Source organism: Copadichromis virginalis, linkage group LG9 (genome assembly GCF_057382275.1).
Source record: "Copadichromis virginalis isolate Kocher_CV1m ecotype Utaka linkage group LG9, C_Virginalis_male_GT1.1, whole genome shotgun sequence".
Lineage (NCBI taxonomy): Eukaryota > Metazoa > Chordata > Actinopteri > Cichliformes > Cichlidae > Copadichromis > Copadichromis virginalis.
This window is the reverse complement of record NC_140626.1, coordinates 13,622,422-13,641,618: the sequence shown is the minus strand read 5'-3', so window position 1 is coordinate 13,641,618 and position 19,197 is coordinate 13,622,422. Positions and strand designations below refer to the sequence as shown.

General features: G+C 39.4%; 1 protein-coding gene across 2 annotated transcripts in view; it reads right to left on the bottom strand.

Moving 5' to 3' along the window:
• Positions 1–1,113: 1,113 nt before the first annotated feature.
• LOC146701553 (vasoactive intestinal polypeptide receptor 2-like) overlaps positions 1,114–19,197 on the bottom strand; it is a 56,294-nt gene continuing 38,210 nt past the window's right edge. The window contains exons 5-14 of one of the 2 annotated variants that reach the window (XM_085467841.1): positions 14,594–14,691; positions 11,933–12,071; positions 10,705–10,855; positions 8,885–8,945; positions 8,583–8,652; positions 5,313–5,404; positions 4,739–4,877; positions 3,995–4,036; positions 3,804–3,894; positions 1,114–2,485 (exon numbers count right to left, since the gene is read on the bottom strand). In XM_085467841.1, the coding sequence (XP_085323967.1) occupies positions 2,433–2,485; positions 3,804–3,894; positions 3,995–4,036; positions 4,739–4,877; positions 5,313–5,404; positions 8,583–8,652; positions 8,885–8,945; positions 10,705–10,855; positions 11,933–12,071; positions 14,594–14,691 (936 nt within the window). In that variant the 3' untranslated portion in view covers positions 1,114–2,432. Of the gene's footprint in view, positions 3,895–3,994; positions 4,037–4,738; positions 4,878–5,312; positions 5,405–8,582; positions 8,653–8,884; positions 8,946–10,704; positions 10,856–11,932; positions 12,072–14,593; positions 14,692–19,197 lie in introns of both variants that reach the window. The other variant, XM_085467840.1, reaches the window with a different exon arrangement.

Below are 19,197 nucleotides of genomic sequence, written 5' to 3'. Positions count from 1 at the left end.
GCAGGAAAACAGCTGATTCCCCATCACACCATGTTGTGGAATTGGATTACGTACGTGCTACATAGTTACTTGTGCATTTCTTCTTCGATGGAACCAGCAAGGAAGAGATGTTTTTTTTTTTATTTTGTCTCTCCTAATAAAGTATGCACACAGTAATAAATATCACAAATGATAAACACCAAAATATAAATAAACAACACTACACATCCTATAATCTGATTTCTGTCTTTTAGTTTATTAAAAAGTGAAGCACCAAACACTAGTTTGTGTCATTATCCAGATGTACATAAGGTTTACACATCATTATAATCAAAGAGCCCGCTTCACTTGAATTGTCCACTTGATGGCGCAGTAGAGCAAATGAATCATCACAATGCTTCGAACCATGAGTCGACCAATTGGATGGAAAGCTTCAGTTCATCATGAGGCTTCATCTCACCATCACTAGCTAAATGTCACTTCATCATTAATTGATTTGAATCTTTCATTTGTTTATGTAGTTTGGTTATACTTACCATTGTGTGTTCCTTTGAGCAGGTCCTATGTGTAAAACAGGTATGTGGGAAGGGCCGCCCCAGTACTTCCTGATTTTATAGGATATGATGTCACTGATCATGTCAATTGGGTGTAACCAAATGAAGGGGTGTTTATTTTGTGTAAAATTGTTTATTTCATTTAAAATAACTCATGAGTCAGATTAGGTGAAGAGTGACTTTTCAAACTGTTTAGTTGGGTGAATGAGTTTGTTAAGTGGAAAAATGATTTTATTCCTGTTTCTTTGTCTAGACTGTGTTATTTAGTCTACCCTGTTTTCCCAATGGTAGAGGTTAATGAGATCCAGGTGTGCGTGGAATTTATATAAAGCAGGTGAGATTTTGACTCACAGCTTCGGAGGTTTTTGTGAGATAATTGCTGAAAGGCGACGCCAGAAAATAAAGGACACTTAAAAGAAAGTTGAACTGTCTGCAGATGCTGTCTTACTATCACCTTTCATGCTGCTTATGTTATGCTACTTCACAGAAACATAAACATAAGATGAGAAAATATCTGCAAATGTGGAAGAAAAAACATTTAAAAGGATTCAGTTTGTGTGATTGAACAAACAGAGCTTCATTTCCATGATAAAAAAGCTTTTATGGATTAAACATATGGAATCACAGGTTTACAGTTGTGATCAAAAGCTTACAAATTTAACAACTATGTCTTTCTCTACATTTTACAATCAGCCAGCGATATACTCTCCACTGTATAAAAAAGAAAGAAAAATAATACAAAACAGTCTATGTACAAGGCAAGCATGGTTTTTGGCTTTAATTCAAATCAAATCCATTTTATTTGTATAGTGCCAAATCCAAACTGTCACCTCAAGGCGCTGATAAAACTCTGTTAAAGTGAGTTCGTTTGGATGAGAACATTCTGTGTGTGGGAAACACTGATCACCCTTAAAGTGAAGTATCTGTATTCTAATTTTATCTCAAATTGAATGCTATCACGTTCATTCCCTGCTGACGTGATAAGGGAAAGTAAATGGAGTTACTGAAAAAACAATACATTTAACAGGTGTGGTAGGCCTTATTAAATTACATGTAAAACAGCAATGATCCATGATAGACTTTCAGGAAAAAACTGAACTTCAAGAGGATCATAGTGAAATTACTGACGATAACGTGCTGTTCAGACAGCCGTTTTTGTTGAGCCCTGAATTTGGTACCAACTTAAACACACATTGTTATCAAATGCATTCAAAACATGAAAAAATGAAGAGTGACAAGAGCTACAGTTACCCAGGAAACACCAATGATATCTTGCCAGTCAAAACAGAGGGGTGTACTGCAAAGTGAAATTACAGTAATAGATCAGAAGGCTGCAGTATGTTGAGCTTAAAGTCTGGAGGTGAAGGTGGATCTCTGTTTACGTGGCTACATCACTGTGGTAACTTACCCTGCTCCTAACACTAATAATAACCCCTTCTTAGTACCTGATTGAACCTCCTGTGCTTTCTTTTAAGGTTTAGGATCATATTAACATGATAGCATCACATAGTCACTCCAGTTTTGTGGGCTTCACATCCACTACCAATTTCCTGTTCCACTACATCCCAAAGGTTCTCTACTGGATTGATATCTGGTGACTGTGGAGCCGATTTAAGTGCAGTGACCTCATTGTCATGTTCAAGAATCCAGGTTGAGATTATCCTGCTGGAAGCAGCGATCAGAAAATGGGTACACCGTGGTCACGAAGGGATGTGCTCACCAGCCTGAACCGATCTAAGAAAGGATGGATCCATCCTTTCATATTTATACCAAATTTTGTCCCTACCATCCAAATGTGGCAGCAGAAATCGAGATTCATCAGATCAGGCAACATTTTTCCAATCTTCTGTTGTCCACGTTTGGTGAACCCGTGTGAAATATAGCCTCAGTGTCCTGCTCTTAGCTGACAGGGGAGCCATCGGGTATGGTCTTCTTCTGCTGCAGTAGCCCATCTGCACCAAAAACAGACAGATGTTGACATTGTTTCCACATACAGTAGTGGTCTCTGCTTCCCATGTCAATAATCAGCTCAGTGTCTGAATCAGTTAGCTCAGTGGGGCTTCAAAGTGAGAGGTCGGGGATTTGAGCTGCCGTTATTTGGTTTTATTTTTTATTTTTTCAGCTTTGTTTTCGTTAAAAAAAAAAACATAAATAGATTTTTAAACAAAAACTTTCCCTTGCATATTTCCTGAATCTTTTCTTGGACAGTGAGTCTTAACTTACAATATTAATGAGCTGAACAGCCTGTGAGATGACCGAACTGAAAAGCAGGAATAAATATGCTTACCTATAAGCATATTTGCAACATAATTTGCAACATCTACTACGTCACAGTAGCAACCAACAGAGCTGAAAAACTGCACCAAAAACTGCAGTTCCTCTACTGGCCACGCGAGGCTGGCTCCACATCCCCATAGCCTGCCATGCTAAAATGCCCAACTTCACGGCACATATAAGCATGTTTACAGCCTGATATGAATAACACGTTTGGTCTCTATAATTAATTTCTTCCTTCATATCAACTGTACAACTGTAGATAACTCAGCCATGTAAATATAGGTACGGCTTTTTTATTATGAGGTGGATTCTTTTTTTACTTAGCACTAATCAGCAGGTATGGATGAACCTTATTAACCAAACATACTCTGCATATCAGTTAAAAAAAGAAAAGCTTATATGAAAGGAAGAACTAGATCAGCCCTACAAAACTAAACATAAAATATGAATATTTCTGTATACATCTACCTTCAGGTATATAAACTGTATGGTTACTTTCTCCAATATGGATTTAGCATTTTTATGTAAGTCTTAATTTGTGCATTAACTATTTGAAAACTATTTTTTCAAGTCAGTTAGTCATTCTTTGGATGTGGAGAATAATTATAAAAATGAATTTGTTGTTCTGGAAACATTATAGGAGGCACTGTTTCATCCGTTATGTGTTTAAAAATGTTAAAGATCATTGTGAAATCTCACGCCGATGTGGAAAAAAAAAAAAAAAAAATCTCCGGGAGGTTTGACGGTCCAAAACGAAGTCTTTCACCTCAAAAACATTTGCAAGCCACAAGTTCAGTCCCTGCAGCATCAGGCGATATGTCTATAAAAGCGAGGTTAAGTATAATTCCTCCACACTGACCGAACATGAGCGCCCGTTCTCAAAGTCTTTAACAAAACAGGCTGTTTGTGTCGCAGATCACAGCCCGGTGATCTCAGTCTGCAGGATGGATTGGGCTCGGGAGTTTCTAGAACACTGGGTCGAGCTTTCTGTACCATTTTGGTTCACGCTGTGGAGCCTGAAGTCCTGTCCCACGCAGCGCTTTACAGAAAAACACTTCCATGTCCTCCTCAGCTCACTCTGAACCTTTATGTGCAAAAAAAAGAAGAAGTAGAATTATATTAAATATATTATATATTAAAAAATCTTGTAAATTATGTTACGAAGAACACATGCATAGGCTCACCTCACTGTTGAGGAAACAGTAGAGAACCGCTACAATTAGACCCTAAAAGGAAACAAATACCACCATAACAGATCAGTGCCAATGTGTCAGAAACAAGGCTATATTAATACTAAAGGATGCTGCCTTTAAGGGTCACCACCTATCCCGAGCATCCTCATCTGTCACACCAACCCACTGCATGTCCTCATTCACTACACTCATCAATCTCCTGCATTGTCTTCCTCTTTTCTTTCTACCTTTATTAGAGGCAGTGAGAGAGAAAGGAAGGCAGAAGTGTGGAGGCAACTTTAAATGACTGGTTTGTTGGGACAGCACAAGAAATGAGCACATCAGAGTGACAGCTCAGGCTGAGTCTTTGGGGACAAAGTTAGAGAGGCAAGGCTGAGGTGAGATGGTGGATATGTTGGACAGAAGCTGCCCGGCAGGAGGAAAAGAGGAAGACCGCAGAGAAGAGTCAAGGATGTGGGGAAAGAATGGAGACTGTGTGCAGACACAGAGCCGGACATTAAACTAGGACACAGTCAATGAGCTAAAAAAAGAACATGCAATGTTTATTTTTCTTACTACAGCTCCCAATCATACATGACTATCTTGTAAGGGTCAAAATTCTTGATGTGGTTCTCTCCTTTGCTGGGTCCTAACTTGATGACATTTTTATCTTCCACTACAGTCATTTTCCTACCAGAGCAAAAAAGGCAAATCATTTTATTTAGGAATTTTATGTTTTTAAATGTCTTATAGTACCTGGAATGATCCGAGGCCGAGATCGAAGAAGATCTTCACTTGCTTCACGTTTTCATTTTCCGGTTCCATCAGGTAGAAAAACACCACGTAATACACCCCAAACAGAGGGATCAGCAGGAGTGTGGACTTAGCCAGGCGCCTGATAAACACACATAATACTCACTCAATGCACACAATACATTTAGACTAAAACTTATCTGCGAGACCATCAGTGGGAAATCTCTTTCTTTCACTTTTTCTCAACAGTGCAGAAAAATTGTTTATTCTGGATATTAAAAAGGAGAGTTACAATGAGGAAGGAATGGCTATTATTTGTTTGGTAAAGAAAGAATAATCAAAATCATTTGTTTCCAGATTGAGAAGCAGAAACAGGCAGGAAGATTGATTCTAAGATGTCCAAGTTTAAACACAGTTAGCTGATAATGTGATAATGGTTCCTGTCTAATGTGTCGAGGAGATTTGATATGACTGCTGCTTTCGTCACCACATTATCAGGAAGCCCTCTTAAATGCATATGAATCTAATCAGCGAGAGCTCGGAGGTAAAAATATGACTCCTCAGTTCCTTGACGTACTTGTATTGGCATTGATCGTTTCCGCCCACATCACAGCTGCGCAGTTTCTGCACCAGGATGCGGATGATGCTGATGAACAGGATGAAATTGATCTTGTAGAGAAACACGGCAGAAAGAAAGAGGAGTCATATTAGCGAAAAGTGTAGAAAGGTTAGAAACAAATTTCTATGAAATTTGTCTGTCCAGGAGCAAAGAGTCCAAAAACTGACTGTACAGTTGTGTTTCCGAACTCCATCCATCCATCTTCTCACATTTACCCAGGCTGTCTGGATAAGTTTGCCTAGGCAGAGAAACGCAGACCTTCCTCCACCCAGCTACCTCCTCCAGCTCATCTTGAGGAACACCAAAGCATTTCAAGGCCAACTGGGAGCCATAATCTCCCCTGCATGTCCTGGGTCTACTTCAGGGCCTCCTCACTCAGGTCATAATCTTAGATATCCCCACGCCACCTCCATTGAATGTGGAGGAGTAGCAGCTCTAATCTGTCCCTCTAAATAACTGAATTCCTCACCCTGTCACTTTAGGTCACCACAGCTGAAGGCAGGGATGTAGAACGACCAGTAAATTGACAGCTTCGCTTTTACGCTCAGCTCTCTCTTTACCACAACGGACCAGTATAGTGTTCACATCACTGCAGACATGGCCCGAGTCCATCTGTCAGTCTTCTGCTCCCCTCACAGAGCCGAGTGACGAGATACTCGTCCACTGTAAAGCTCAACAACCCTTCATACAGTCCACTCCACACTTGGTGGTTTTTTGCTGGGGACCTGAGTAAGTGAAATGTGATGTACTTGCATTTACAGAATGCTTTACTAACCACTCAAAGCTCTTTAGAGTGCAAACTTTAAGGACTTTATGTATCTCACGTCCATGGCCATTTTAGCATCAGCACTTTAACCTTTGATGTCTTTGAACTACAAGAGGAAGCCCCAGCACCAAACACGGGCACAGGAAGAACATCTAAACACTACACACAAAGGCCTTAGCTGGGTTTCAATTCATTTTGAAGAGCAGTTCCCATATGTTGATAAAAATCAGCTGCCTTCTTCACTATGAGTGTAAGTGGAGGGGCTCACACCCACATACATGTGTTTATGTGACATATATGATGATGATACTTAAAAAATACTTTTTCAAGAATAAGAAACCAGCCAACCAGGTTACAAAAACTGAGAGGTGCCGAAATGAAAACAAGTGCAGCTAATAGCTGTGCTTAGCTGGATCATTAGCCACAGTGGGACCAAAGGCCAGCAAGGGAGGCGTGTTCAAATAATGCTGCATTATAAAAACTCTAACTTCGACCATATAACCAAATCTGAATCCTCAAACAAGCTTTTGACATGTTGCAAATATTTTTACAAAACATCACTCAGAGGTGTATTTTTTGTATATGCATTCCCCTAATTTTAAGTGTATTTTCTCTGGTTTTCTGTGTTAAGTGACTTCCATCACTCAGTCATACTGTTTGAACAAGCAGTTCACGAGAAAGCTACGCTCCAAAACCTGCCCAGTCATGTACCAACATACACAAGCACACATTCAGAGACCATGTCCTTACAGATGAATGCGTTTTCAGAACAATAACTTTACAACTGCTTGCATTTCATATATTTAGAAGACATCTATAAATCGTAGTTATAGCCAAATATAAATGGAAGATTGATGGCACAAAGCATATATTAGAGCACACATTATTGCAAAATGCTCAACAATCGAATCGTACAACGTCAGTTACATAGAGCTTCGCAAAAACAAGCAGTAAGCAGTTCGCTCACAACGGATCAAGCAGAGCTTCACTGTTGCAACAAGTAAAAATAGTAAAAATAGAAAAGTTCAGCATGACAGCTCTGATGGATTATCTGCTGGTTCGCATGTTTTGAAATCGACTGCTGACTGATTGAATTTTATCTAAAACTTATCTGTTTGCAGATGTTTTCTCCTGTATGTCTGTATCAGAGGATATAATTGTGTCTGGGATTTCCAGTGTAAATAAAGAGATCCACCATCTGAGGCCAAGTCTCACAGAAAATCCAAAAATAGCGATAAAATATGTCACACTGTAATTTTTTAGTATGCTGCGTATGGAAATGAATGTTGCTGGAGTAACTTTGCAACTCTGAAACTAACGGATTTCAATGGGAAGGATGATTTATGCCTGCACTGCTTGTTTGTTTTAGATCACTCTGGCTGTGACACTTTTGACATAATCAGAATATTTTATCCCAATCTGTGATCTTTTGCTAAACCTCATCAACTAGTTTTGATCCTTAAACATTTCTCCTGGAAACCCAACAATAAACAGTATGTTAAAAAGAAACATTATCTGTGAGTACTTTAGCAAACTCTATTACCAAAATAAAAACTACAGTACAAAGTGCTCATGGTTCAGTCCAAGAGTTAAAGTATAACCATCTATGTGTGTTAAAGCTTCAAAATTAAAAGGACTCATTGTGCAGATTGACTCTGGTATGGTTTATAAAGATGTGAATGCTATAGTCATTCGTTATTTGTATATAACATCTTCCCTAGAAAAGTACTGAGTATTGCTGCTGACCAAAAACAGATCAGCAGCAATACTTTTGTAGTTTTTAAATGATGTTGAGTTTGTACCAAGTGAGTGAAGCTAACATTCTTGCCATCATTAGACCACCAGCAACAGCCTGAACCTTTGATAAAAAGCAGGATCCATGTTTTCATGTCATTAATGCCAAATCCTGCCATCTGAATGTTGCATGGCATGTTTCCATTTAGCATCAGTTGAACAGGAGCACTTAAACGATGTGTCCAGTAAGTGTGTGACTCTAAAAACCAATGTGTGGCTGTGCAGGCTCTGTAATAGTGCATCATTTTTAATATGGTGAATATTTATTTGTAAAATAAAAATAATGATCCAATGTTTTATATTTTAGTAGAAGAAAGCAAAATAAAATGAGAAAATGAAAACAAGGACAAAGCAGGTGAAAATGAAAATGGATTTCAGTTCAAATTGCAGATTAATGACTAAAAACAACAACAACAACAAAAAACAGACGAAACAGACTTGACCTATTAATTTAGACTGTGTTATACCCACTGGTGGGGCATAATGGGCTGTGTGTACAATCATCCTGACCACAGATCCACTCACTTTTACTCAGGTCAATTCTTTATACTGTTTATAACTAATAAGGATTGTGTCCAGGATGCCGAAAAAACATTTAAGAAGTGCTTTTTTAATTCATGAAAAAACTCTGTCTGATGTATGCAAGGTTATCCTGGGACAAAACTCACAATGATAGATGCCATGATGGGCCAGTTGATCACTCTGTTTGGTATGGGGGTGTTGTTCATCTCCCAACACCTGGAAGTGAGTAAATAAGTCAGTGAGATTTGTAATATTTCCTGACCTAGAGATGGTTAAATGAAATCAAAGATGCATTATTTTTGATATAAGCTTCAACCAATGCAACTGCATGCATGTGGTGGAAATTAAGGATAAGCATAATGTGCCGCCTGCAAGTTTGTAACGTTTGATTTTTGCACTGACCTTGACACAGTTTGTGAAAACAATGTTTAAACACTTGCAGACTCACCCCATGTCCTCCATGTATATCCTACAAATGATCCATGCCACGATGAACACAAGAGGGATTCCTGAGAACCAGAGAGTAGAGAGGAAGGTAGATATGGAGGAGAAGAGGATCTGTTTAGGTTCTCTATCTGGCAGGCACAGAACATCCTCGCAAAGTGCCACAAAGGAAATATGACGTCTACACACACACATTAAACATCTGGGGCTGAACGGTGATGCATTGGGGAGGAACTGTTGGTAAAGTGGAGATGGATAGTGGAAGGAAGGTGTCAGAAGGCAGCAGCTGAGACAGAATGGAAGAGAGCGAACGCAGAGGCCAGGAGAGTGTTTACTGCCCGGACTTTCCCTGAATACACCAGCTCACTTCAGCAGCGTGACGCACTGTCTGCTGGTTGTCTGAGTGCTGGCACTGTGTTTTGCAGAGGCTCACACTAAAGGGGTGCTACAACAGGGCTGTCTATGAAATTTCTAAATTTATCAATATAATTGATTTTTTTAAACTGCAGGGTTAATAGCACGCTAACTGCAACCAGGTAACATTGAATGAATTGTTATTTTCATAAACTTTTCTGGTCTTCCTGACCTCTCGCAGCCTCATTCGTACGGAGCTTAATTCTCTGCAGGGATTTTCTTAAGGGCTCGATCTGCTTTGCATCAACACCTCCTGTGATAAATTTAACCTAGCATGAATCCCAAAGAGCGCAGTGATGTATTGCTGACCTATATGTGCTGTGTGGGTAGTGGCAGACATTATGTAGCAGAGAAGTGTGTTTGCTCATTGTGAAGAGGTCATTTGTACATTGTTTAGCACTGACTTGCCAACAGCTAAGCTTGGGCAGGTCAGCTAGTCTCATTTTATGTGCACATAAAGGTTAAAAGGAACAATTAGCCCAGTTACTGTACATTAAGTAGATTGCTTAACAAAAGCCATCCGTGTCAAAAACATATTAAAGCATAAGGTTAATCTTCAACGGTTTCAGGGGTCAGTTTAGCACAGGATTAATTCAACCGAGTGGTAATGATGGAACAAATTTCACAACTCAATTCGTCTCTAGAGAGAGAGACTGCGCTTTGTTTGGAAATAGTTCAGATTTTGGCCAGCAGATGGTAAATGTGAAAAAAAATGTTGGGACAAAAGATTATGAGCAAGTCCAACCTCACCCTGACTGAAACACTGCGGGAGGACGTTAAGAGAGCTGTGTATAAACAAATGCCTGCAAATCTCAATGAACCGAGGTAATATTTTAAAGAAGAGTGCCAGAATTTCTCCACAGCAATGTAAGAGACTGATAAAGCCATTCAAAAAGGTATTACTTCAAGCTATTGCTGATAAAGAAGGTTTTAAAAGTCACTAAATCATGGATGTAATTAGTTTTTCACTGGATTGCATAGTATGTGAAACTTTGTAAGAAAGAGAAAGTTCCAAGTAGCTCAGCTCCCTGATGGTTCGACCACTTTGTTAGCTGAGTGATGTTAATGGACTGTTTCTACTTCACTGCACTCATGTCAGATAACTCTAAACTTTCTCTGTGCAGAAACCAAACTAAGTCCACAATACAAGTGCTCTAAACTTTCACCAGGAGTCTGAGGTTTCCATTATTATTCGTTTTTTTTTAATCATCTTTAGACTGTCTTACATTGTCTTTGGTTTCTATTCAGTTTTAATAAAGTGTTTTTAATGCATGATCGTCAGATGTTTCAGTGGGTTTTAAGACATTAACTTGGTGATAGGAACATTATCAGTGGTTACACATAAGACCAGGCCAATAAGACTGTAAAGACAACATAAAGTTACGGTGCTCTCATTGTGGTTCAACCTACCCCAGCCGATGAGCATGTAGATGGAGAGGCGGAAGGAGTAGGTGGGGAAGACGAGCAGCAGCGTGTGAAGGTAAAGACCTTCAACCAGCAGCCAGAAGAAGTTAGCTAAGATGAAGTACTGGAAGAAGATCAGGCTGGCCTTACAGCCCACCTACACACACGCACACGCACACACACACACACACACACACACACACACACACACACACACACACACACAGCAACATGCTTTGTTACATCCATTCTATAGTTTGCATAGTAACGTTCTGTATGTAATATTATAATTTGACCACAAAGAAATACATTTTCACAAAGAATTAGAAGAATCACCAACTTCATTGTGAACCTTGATGACTGGCATTAGGGTGACTGTTTTTACACTGTGAAAAGATTTCTCAAATGTTTTGTGTAAATGTGCAGTTGAGCCAGTGTATTAAAAAAATCTGCGCTTGTTTCCAATGAATTTACTAATTTACTTTTCTCAGAACTGAAAGACATTTGTTTTTAACCGCTCCATGAACGGTGATCCACATGGTAGAACATTCAAAGCTGGAGAACTATTGCTCAAGACCACTTTATAAATTACAAGTCTGGCTTTTTGGAAGAAGAAATGAGTGATGTCTTTTGCACAGGACTGTATATCCAACCCATGACTCCTGGATTAACGGTGCTAGAAATGCAAATTTGAAAACTCTCTTCAGCATGTGTGGACATGTTGGAAAAAATGCAGATATAGAGGTAAACTTTGCAAGCCACCCACAGTTTTCTAAACTAAAGCTGCTTCTTTATGTGAATGGTTTCCAATGCTTCACTCTGAGGTCATTTATAGCCATCTGCCTAAGGACCCTCAGTGCCGTGCAAAACATTTAGATAGATTAGATTCTTATCCATCACACACACACAAAAACAACATCAGGAAGGCGTCTAACTGGTTCCAAATTCATGCTTCTGCATGACAAAGAGTCCAAACATTTAGCCAGAGTCATAAAAAACCAAACATTCAGTTCAGCTACAAGAGTCCTGCAACAGATGGCCTCATAAAGTGCTCATCTCCAAGATGCTTGGAAGAGCCCAGAAAGTTTTTTAAAGGTGAACGTTGGTATCACCAATACAGACTCCTCCTGTTTCTACTTTAATTAAGGTTCATCTAAAGGTTTTTGTACATATAGTAAATGTGTTTAACGGTGAAGTAAAAAATGTGTGTGTGTTTTCATGCGTGAAAGGCTACCAGCGAGGGCTGTTGGCTGCAGTCTGTGGTTTCACCATACGAGAAGAGCAGGGTGTCTTTGACGAGCACTGCGACGGCGCGCAGGATGAACGACACGAACAAGTTCAGATGGATGTAGTTCCTCATGCAGTGGAGTCTCCTGTAAACACGCACACACACGCAAACATAGAGAAGTGTGTTTACAGAGTGTCTGGGTGTGAATTGACTGAAGGATGCGGTATCTAAACATGTTGATAGCGGCCGAGTGAGCAGCTGGAGTCCATCCAGACTGAGCTTCGCACATCTCTACAAACTGTTATCATGCTCCGTATGTTCGGAAGTGTTAAGAGTATATAAATAAAAATGTGTTATATAACCCGATTCTGAATACATCATTTGTTCAAATTATCTTGACTTTTCAGGATATTTGCACAACAAGACTGATAACTTTGCCTTCAGCGCTGGACCCTGCCTGACTTTACACCTCACGTTTTTTTCAGGATTTCCGCACTTTAGAAGAACAAAAATGATTCATTCAACATATGTGAGAAGACTGAAGAGGTCAGAGCCATGACCCCAAACTCTGATTGCAGTCTGCTGGTGTAGTAAATGTGAGTTTTCTAAAGAAACGTGCTCTCCAAACCCTGTATTTGTTTTCTTTAAAAAGATGACCTGAGGGGCTGCACGAGGGCCCAGCATGAGACTACGAATCGTGCAAAGTCACTCTGGCAGCGTCTAAGAATAGAAATCTGGAGCTATGATGTAAAACTGAAGACAAAATCATCTGTTTCTGATTTCTTCACATACCAACTTTCAGTGTTTCAGGGAATTTAAATTGAGATGTTAGATTAGTCATTATCATTAACTTTACAAACCTATTTCAAAATTACATAAGGGAAGTTTCATGGTTTTTTTTTTACATTCGTCACCATATTTTTATGTTTAAAAAGAGAAAGACAGTTTCTGCAGACTTTTCAGGGTTATTGTATTAATAGAAAAAGTGTGAGGCACCTTTGTTTGTCCTTCATAAGAAGCCTCATTTACATATAAGAGATGTTTATTTTAGGTTGTTCCACCATCACCCCTGTGGATGTTTCCAGCAGTGTCCTTGTTAAGCTCAAAAGCATCGCCCTTGTCTTTGTTACTTTTACTTTGTCTTTTAGGTAAGTAAGAAAATTTGAATCCGTCCATGTGCACACAACATTATAAATCATGACATCCAAAGGCAACAATTTGTAGAAGTTTTAGCTTCTAGTTATAGTTAGTTATAGTTAAAGCTGGGTCGGGTGACCATGAATTATCTCTTAGTTATGCTGCCACAGGCTCAGGCAGCTGTGGGACTTTCCACGAAGCAGCGACAACTTCTCCTGTCTCCACTCTTCCACAGCATGTCCTTAGATGCCACCACTGCGTTTTTGTTCTCTGTCCTCTCTGTGCCTCTCCAACCTGTTCGCTTGTTTCAGCAAGTCTGCCTAACACACGCTTTCTTCCTGAGGCGAAGAATAAAAGCCCCTCTAATGCACCCTTTGACCGCCAAGAGAAGCATCCAATACTATCAGTTGCTTCTTAGTTTTAGCTTTTTCTTCCTACTTCCATTTTGCTTCATTCAGCTTTAGTTGTGTTTTGTGTGCTTTTGCAGCATTTTTTAATTTGCTGGTGTCCATTTGACCTCTCAGGGCGACTTTACGAAGAGGTAAAAATACTATTGTGCAGGGTTACTGTGATGGAACATGTTATGCCCTGAGTAAATGCCTTGATGAAGTTAATGGCACCATCAGGACAAGCAAGGCAATCAATGCTTGTCCAGTGAAATCTAAAAATAGACATTGATTAAAATCAAATTGGACTAAAGTATCTTAAAGTAGGATTGATCTGCTTTAGTCTGCTTGACTGAGAGTCAAATTAATGGGTGTGTTTGTGTCCTGTCATCAGCGCCTGCAGCTGGGCAAACTGAGAGCACAGCTGCTTTTTCTGGTTGTTTGAACATGCATATTGGGGATTATGTCTCGTCTTTGATGGGTGATCAGGACACTAGACAAGTCGTCTGCGGCTCTGCTTTCAGTGTTCTAGGATCAGATAAGATCTGTACTTTAGATGGAAAAAGAACAAATATTAGCAAGTAATTATCAGAATAATCACGTGTAAAGTAAAAGAGTTGCAGTTTTTGTAGTTACAGGAGATGTTTTTTAACAGTAGCTTTTTAATAGCTGTTTTATTAAATATTTAATATTATTACATATTTATATGAGAACACTTAAACTGAGTTCATCTTAAACATCTGCAGCAGAAGCATTTTACTTTTGAATTTTGGACAATAATAAAGTTTTGTGTGTAATGAGGTGCTTTCATAGTTTTTATTTCTACTTTTACTGCATCAGACGAAACTCTACACAGCTCAATATTTGCACTTCCTGGTTGTCTGTGACTCCACAGCTTCCTTTATGCTTCTCTTTCCTCCACTTTCCCATTCATCAAACAAGTGGTGACAGCGCTGTGGTCTCTGAACATGTGCTTTTGTCCCTGTTATGGGGATTTTTTTTCTCTGACTATGTGGTCACTAATGTTCTGTCAGTGTTGTTTGTCTTTATAGTATACAGTGCCTTGAGATGACTTGTAATTCTGGTCACCATGAATTAAACTGAAACAGTGCTTCTGTGAGCTGTGGTCAGTGAGTGTTTTTACCTGAACAAACAGATGATGATGGTGCTGGTTAGCAGAGTGATGATTGACAGGCTGTGGCCCAGATTGGACAGAATCTGCACCGCCTTGTAGAAGACCAGCTGCAGACATACACAAAACAGAATTATTATTATTTTCCTGCTTATCGAATCATAAATAATGGAGCTGCTGTCACATCGATTGTGAAGCACAGCTGGGTCCCCATCCTGAGTGTAACAGTGGATCCTGTGAGCACCTCAAATGTTCATGTAGATTTTAACGACATTCTTTGCCTTAATGACTGCTGAGTAAAATTAATTAAAATAAATGTGTGTCCTATTCTTCTGCCATGAATCTATTGCTTTCTTTTCTAGGCACCTCTAAATTTAGAAGAAGTTGTACAAATATGCACCTTTTACTCCTTTGGTCCACATAAAGGTACGCATAGAGGTCCAGTACACGTATGTAGGCTGTAACTGCAGGGACAGATATTGACTTTTATTGTACTTGTGATTCTGATGTTTTGAGTTTTATAGTGAATAAGTAAAGAAGAACTCTCTAGTCCCCTGTAAAATCCCAAAATATTTCGACCGAAAAAGGATAAACGGCCACTGAGGATTTCATAACTTGCACAAGGGTATTTCCTTTTATAAATACAGTCTGATCACAGAGGAGGAAAATCGTGGTGTGAGAAATAACTGTCCAGGAAATTTTTCCCACACCACGAAGCGGTGATGATACACTGATGAAACACGGCACTCATTCTGCCCACTGCTTCTTTGTCCAGAGTGGAGATGCTCTTTCACAATAAGGGGAGGGTCCAGATAAGAATGAGGATCTGTTCCTTCTCAAAACAGTTCAAACCTCTCCTCTGACTCTGGCCAACACACACCCGCAGAGCATTAATGCTGCTCGCAATGTGTGGGTTTGTCAGTGCCTGGCGTTCGTTGCTATCTCATCATGTATAAACAACATTCTCCACCTCTGACACACCATCTGGCAATTAACCAGATATACACATTGCACATCTACATCTAGCCTATATAAAATATACTCACTGACCTCTTTAGGTTAACATCGCTTCACAATGCTGAGGGTGGACACCCTTCTCCATCCATCCATTCATCCATCCATCCATCTTCTACCACTGACAGTAGAGAAACCCAGAACTCCCTCACTCAGGCATTCCCAAGTCAGCTGAGATATATTTATATATCCAGCAGCTCCTTTCTCTCTTCCTGGAAGTGGCACCCAGGACGCATCCAAATCAGATGCCCTGGACTGCCTTACAATTGTACAATTTCTCTGAACCTGTGTAAATTCTAACCTCAGCTTCCCGTTCTTAGCTGAGAGGAGTGGTACCCGATGTGCTCCTCTGCTGCTGCTTCAAGGTTCAATCTGTTGGATTAATCTGTCTTCAGAGATGCTTTTCTGCATATCTTGACTGTAACTGTTGCCGTCCGATCAGCACAAAGAAGTCGGGCCTTTCTTCTCTGACCTCTGACATGAATGCATCATCTTTGCCCAGAAAACTTTCACTCACTGGATATTTTCTCCTTTATGAGAAAAAGGTCCACAGAGATGGTTGTGTGGGAAAATCCCATTAGATCAGCAGCTTCTGAAATAGACGACCAGCCCATCTGGCACCAACATCCATGTTACAGCCAAAGTCACTTAATTCACCTTCCTTCTCCATTGTCATGCTCGGTTTGAACTTCAGCAGGTTGTCTTGATCAGGTCTACAAGCCAGTCAGTTGTAGTTTTTACCTGATGCCATTAAACAACTCCATGTCCTGTTTTGGTGTGTTGGTGTGTTTATTGAAGTACTGTGACATACACTGGGTCTACAAACCCAGTATGTAGGTAAGACAAACATAAATCACTAACAAAACATGCTAGTTATGCAGGAAATGTGGCTAACAGCACCCGGAGGACGGGGTTTCAGGCAAAACAGAGAAAATGTCTCCTCTTTAAGGTCTAAAGTCCTCACATAGATGGATTTCCTGAAGTACGGGACGTAAGTGGAAGTTGTCATTTTGAAACATTTGTATTTTTCACGATTTCCATTTTTGGAGACTTTCATGTTCTCTCTGTTCTTCTTTTTAAATTTTTTTTTATCAATTTGTCTCTTTTATCTTTGGCAATCACTCACTCTTTCCATTTCCTCTTATTTCTTATCTTTCATTTTTCTTACATACTCGCTTGTTGTTTTTCACACAACATTCACCGCCTAATGATCTATCACGTCCTCCCCCCAAATTTTTTCAATCTGTAGTCCAGAGATTTTCCATCATTCTGATAAAGTTTGTTCACTAACTTATTTGGATCATCTTGATAATCGATGGTCATTCATATTTGAACTATTGTGATAATGTACTTCAGTCTAATGACTTCTAAAATAGAGCTTAAATGTCTTTGTAATGTTCAATATTTACATTTTAGTGAAACTGTTCTGCAGGCTTTGAGGTGACGCAGATAAAATATATGAACGCGTGAGACTTTTTCCATTGTGGCGTTTCTACTTTTAGAGTTTCAGTCCCTGTCTGTCCACTGTAAATATTCGCACACAGAGACAAATATCTGAGCATACACAGACGGTCGCAGCCTGGCATCGGTGTCTCATTCCTCAGCACGATTCTCAGGCCTTCTGGCTGGGAGCTGATGACCTGCTGGCTCTGGTCTGCTGCAGCCGCACTGCCTTCTATGTCCAAATGCATCGTCTCCATCCATAAACTCTGGCTCATTCACTCTCCATTTCTGCGTCCTGTCTGACACTGGAGGATTAAAACAATGCTGAACTTAAGGCTGGGTATCTTCATGGCCATGGTTACGGATTAAATCTACAGGACTTCTGCTCCTGTAGAGTTTTAATCTCCTAAGACCCCAACTCTTTCATGGCATGCATTTTTAATTTCTCTTTGATATTTGGGCAAATTGGGACCTGATGAATGTAAAAACAAAGAATTGCCACATTTGTTTTCCCTGATTTTTGTTTCTGACAAAAATGAGATGCACATATAAGGATATTCCTTTAAAATTCAATAGAACAGTGGCTGTATAATGTCCTTGTAAGTGGACATCAGGCCTTTGTAGAGCAAAATTTAGTATTTTGGTCTAGACAACCCAAAATGTGATGTCCACAAATGTGGACAACAGGTTCTAGGAAGTTAAATCAAAACTGCAGGACAGAGACCCCTGCCCTGTTCATTTTAGGCTAAAAATATTCCTGTTAAATCTCAGTTAGCTCAATTAGTTGTTTGCTTTTAAAAATAATTTCTAAATGATGTATTTAAATAAAAAAGCATTGATCAAAGACAAGGCTCTCAACTGCACTCACAAAACACTACCAAGTAATAAAGGTTTCATAAAGGTATGAAAACTATTTCAACAGCTAATGACATACAGCTTACTCACATCTTAAAATCAGGACTGAGTCTTTATGATGGACCTAAGTACAGTTATATCACCAGACAGTAATGAATTCTCAGTAAGCTGCATATGATACAAATCATAATTATGTTGCCATTCCCTCGTTTTTAATCTGGCAGATAAATAAAGTTGGAGAAGTTGTTCTGTGTGAATAATGTCTTTGGTCGCAAAGATGAGCGTTCTTCACTTTCATGACAGAAACAGGATGCATGCTCTTTGACAAAGTGAAACCATGATGCAGACTTTGAGCAGTGAAATGTTTCTCATCTCAAAGTCTGTTTTGAACCCTGGCAGCTTTGTGTTGATTGCTGAACATAACTCAATTTTAAGGCTTTTATTTTTTTACTATATTTGTGTTATTTTTCCATCTAATTGCTGCATTTTAAGAGGAAATCAGTGCACAGACTCCTCTGGTCAGAAGTTATTTTTTAATTCCAAAAAGAAAAATGCACGATGAGCTTATAAATTACACCTCGTTGCTCAGATTAAAACTCTGTTTCCACACATATTTGGCTTCTGATTTCTTACAGACAATAGTCTGGGTCATTTATTAGCTCCACCAGTGAGATGTTTCATATGTAAGATTCTCTCTTTGTCTGAGGCACAAAGCATTATGCAATATTTAAGGCACATAAATTACAAACAGAAGAAAAAGTCATAAAACAAATCTATATCACAGAACTGTTGTTTTTCTTCTTCCCCTGTCACTGGGCTCTCAGAGCCACCACATTAAATATGAAATGATATCACCGTGTTGGTGTTGTTCCAACAACATCATGAAAATGTCAGTGCTCCAAGGTCGTCCCTGCAACTGATCATTCATGTTGTTTTAACGCAAGAAGAAGGAATGGTCAAAGGAGAGGTTTCATTGTCTCCAATTCCTTCTATCGGAAAGCCACTGTGGTGCACAAGCTTTCTAAAGCCCGTTGGGAAAACCAGTTCAAGAAGTTTTGTTTCCCAAATCTAACCAAGCCTAAATCTAACTGCAACTGAAAACTGGAAACAACCAAGTCTGAAGGAAATAATTGATCCTTTTCTGTGATTGCACTCAAGACAAGAACCCTAATTTTCTAAAAAGAAATCATTAGCATGGATAAGTGAAACCAGTGTGGATGTGAGTTAAACTAACATTTTTTCCACACGCCTGAAGAGAGCGACTCCTCAGGTTAAGTTGTATAAAAGTCTGTGTGCCGTGGACT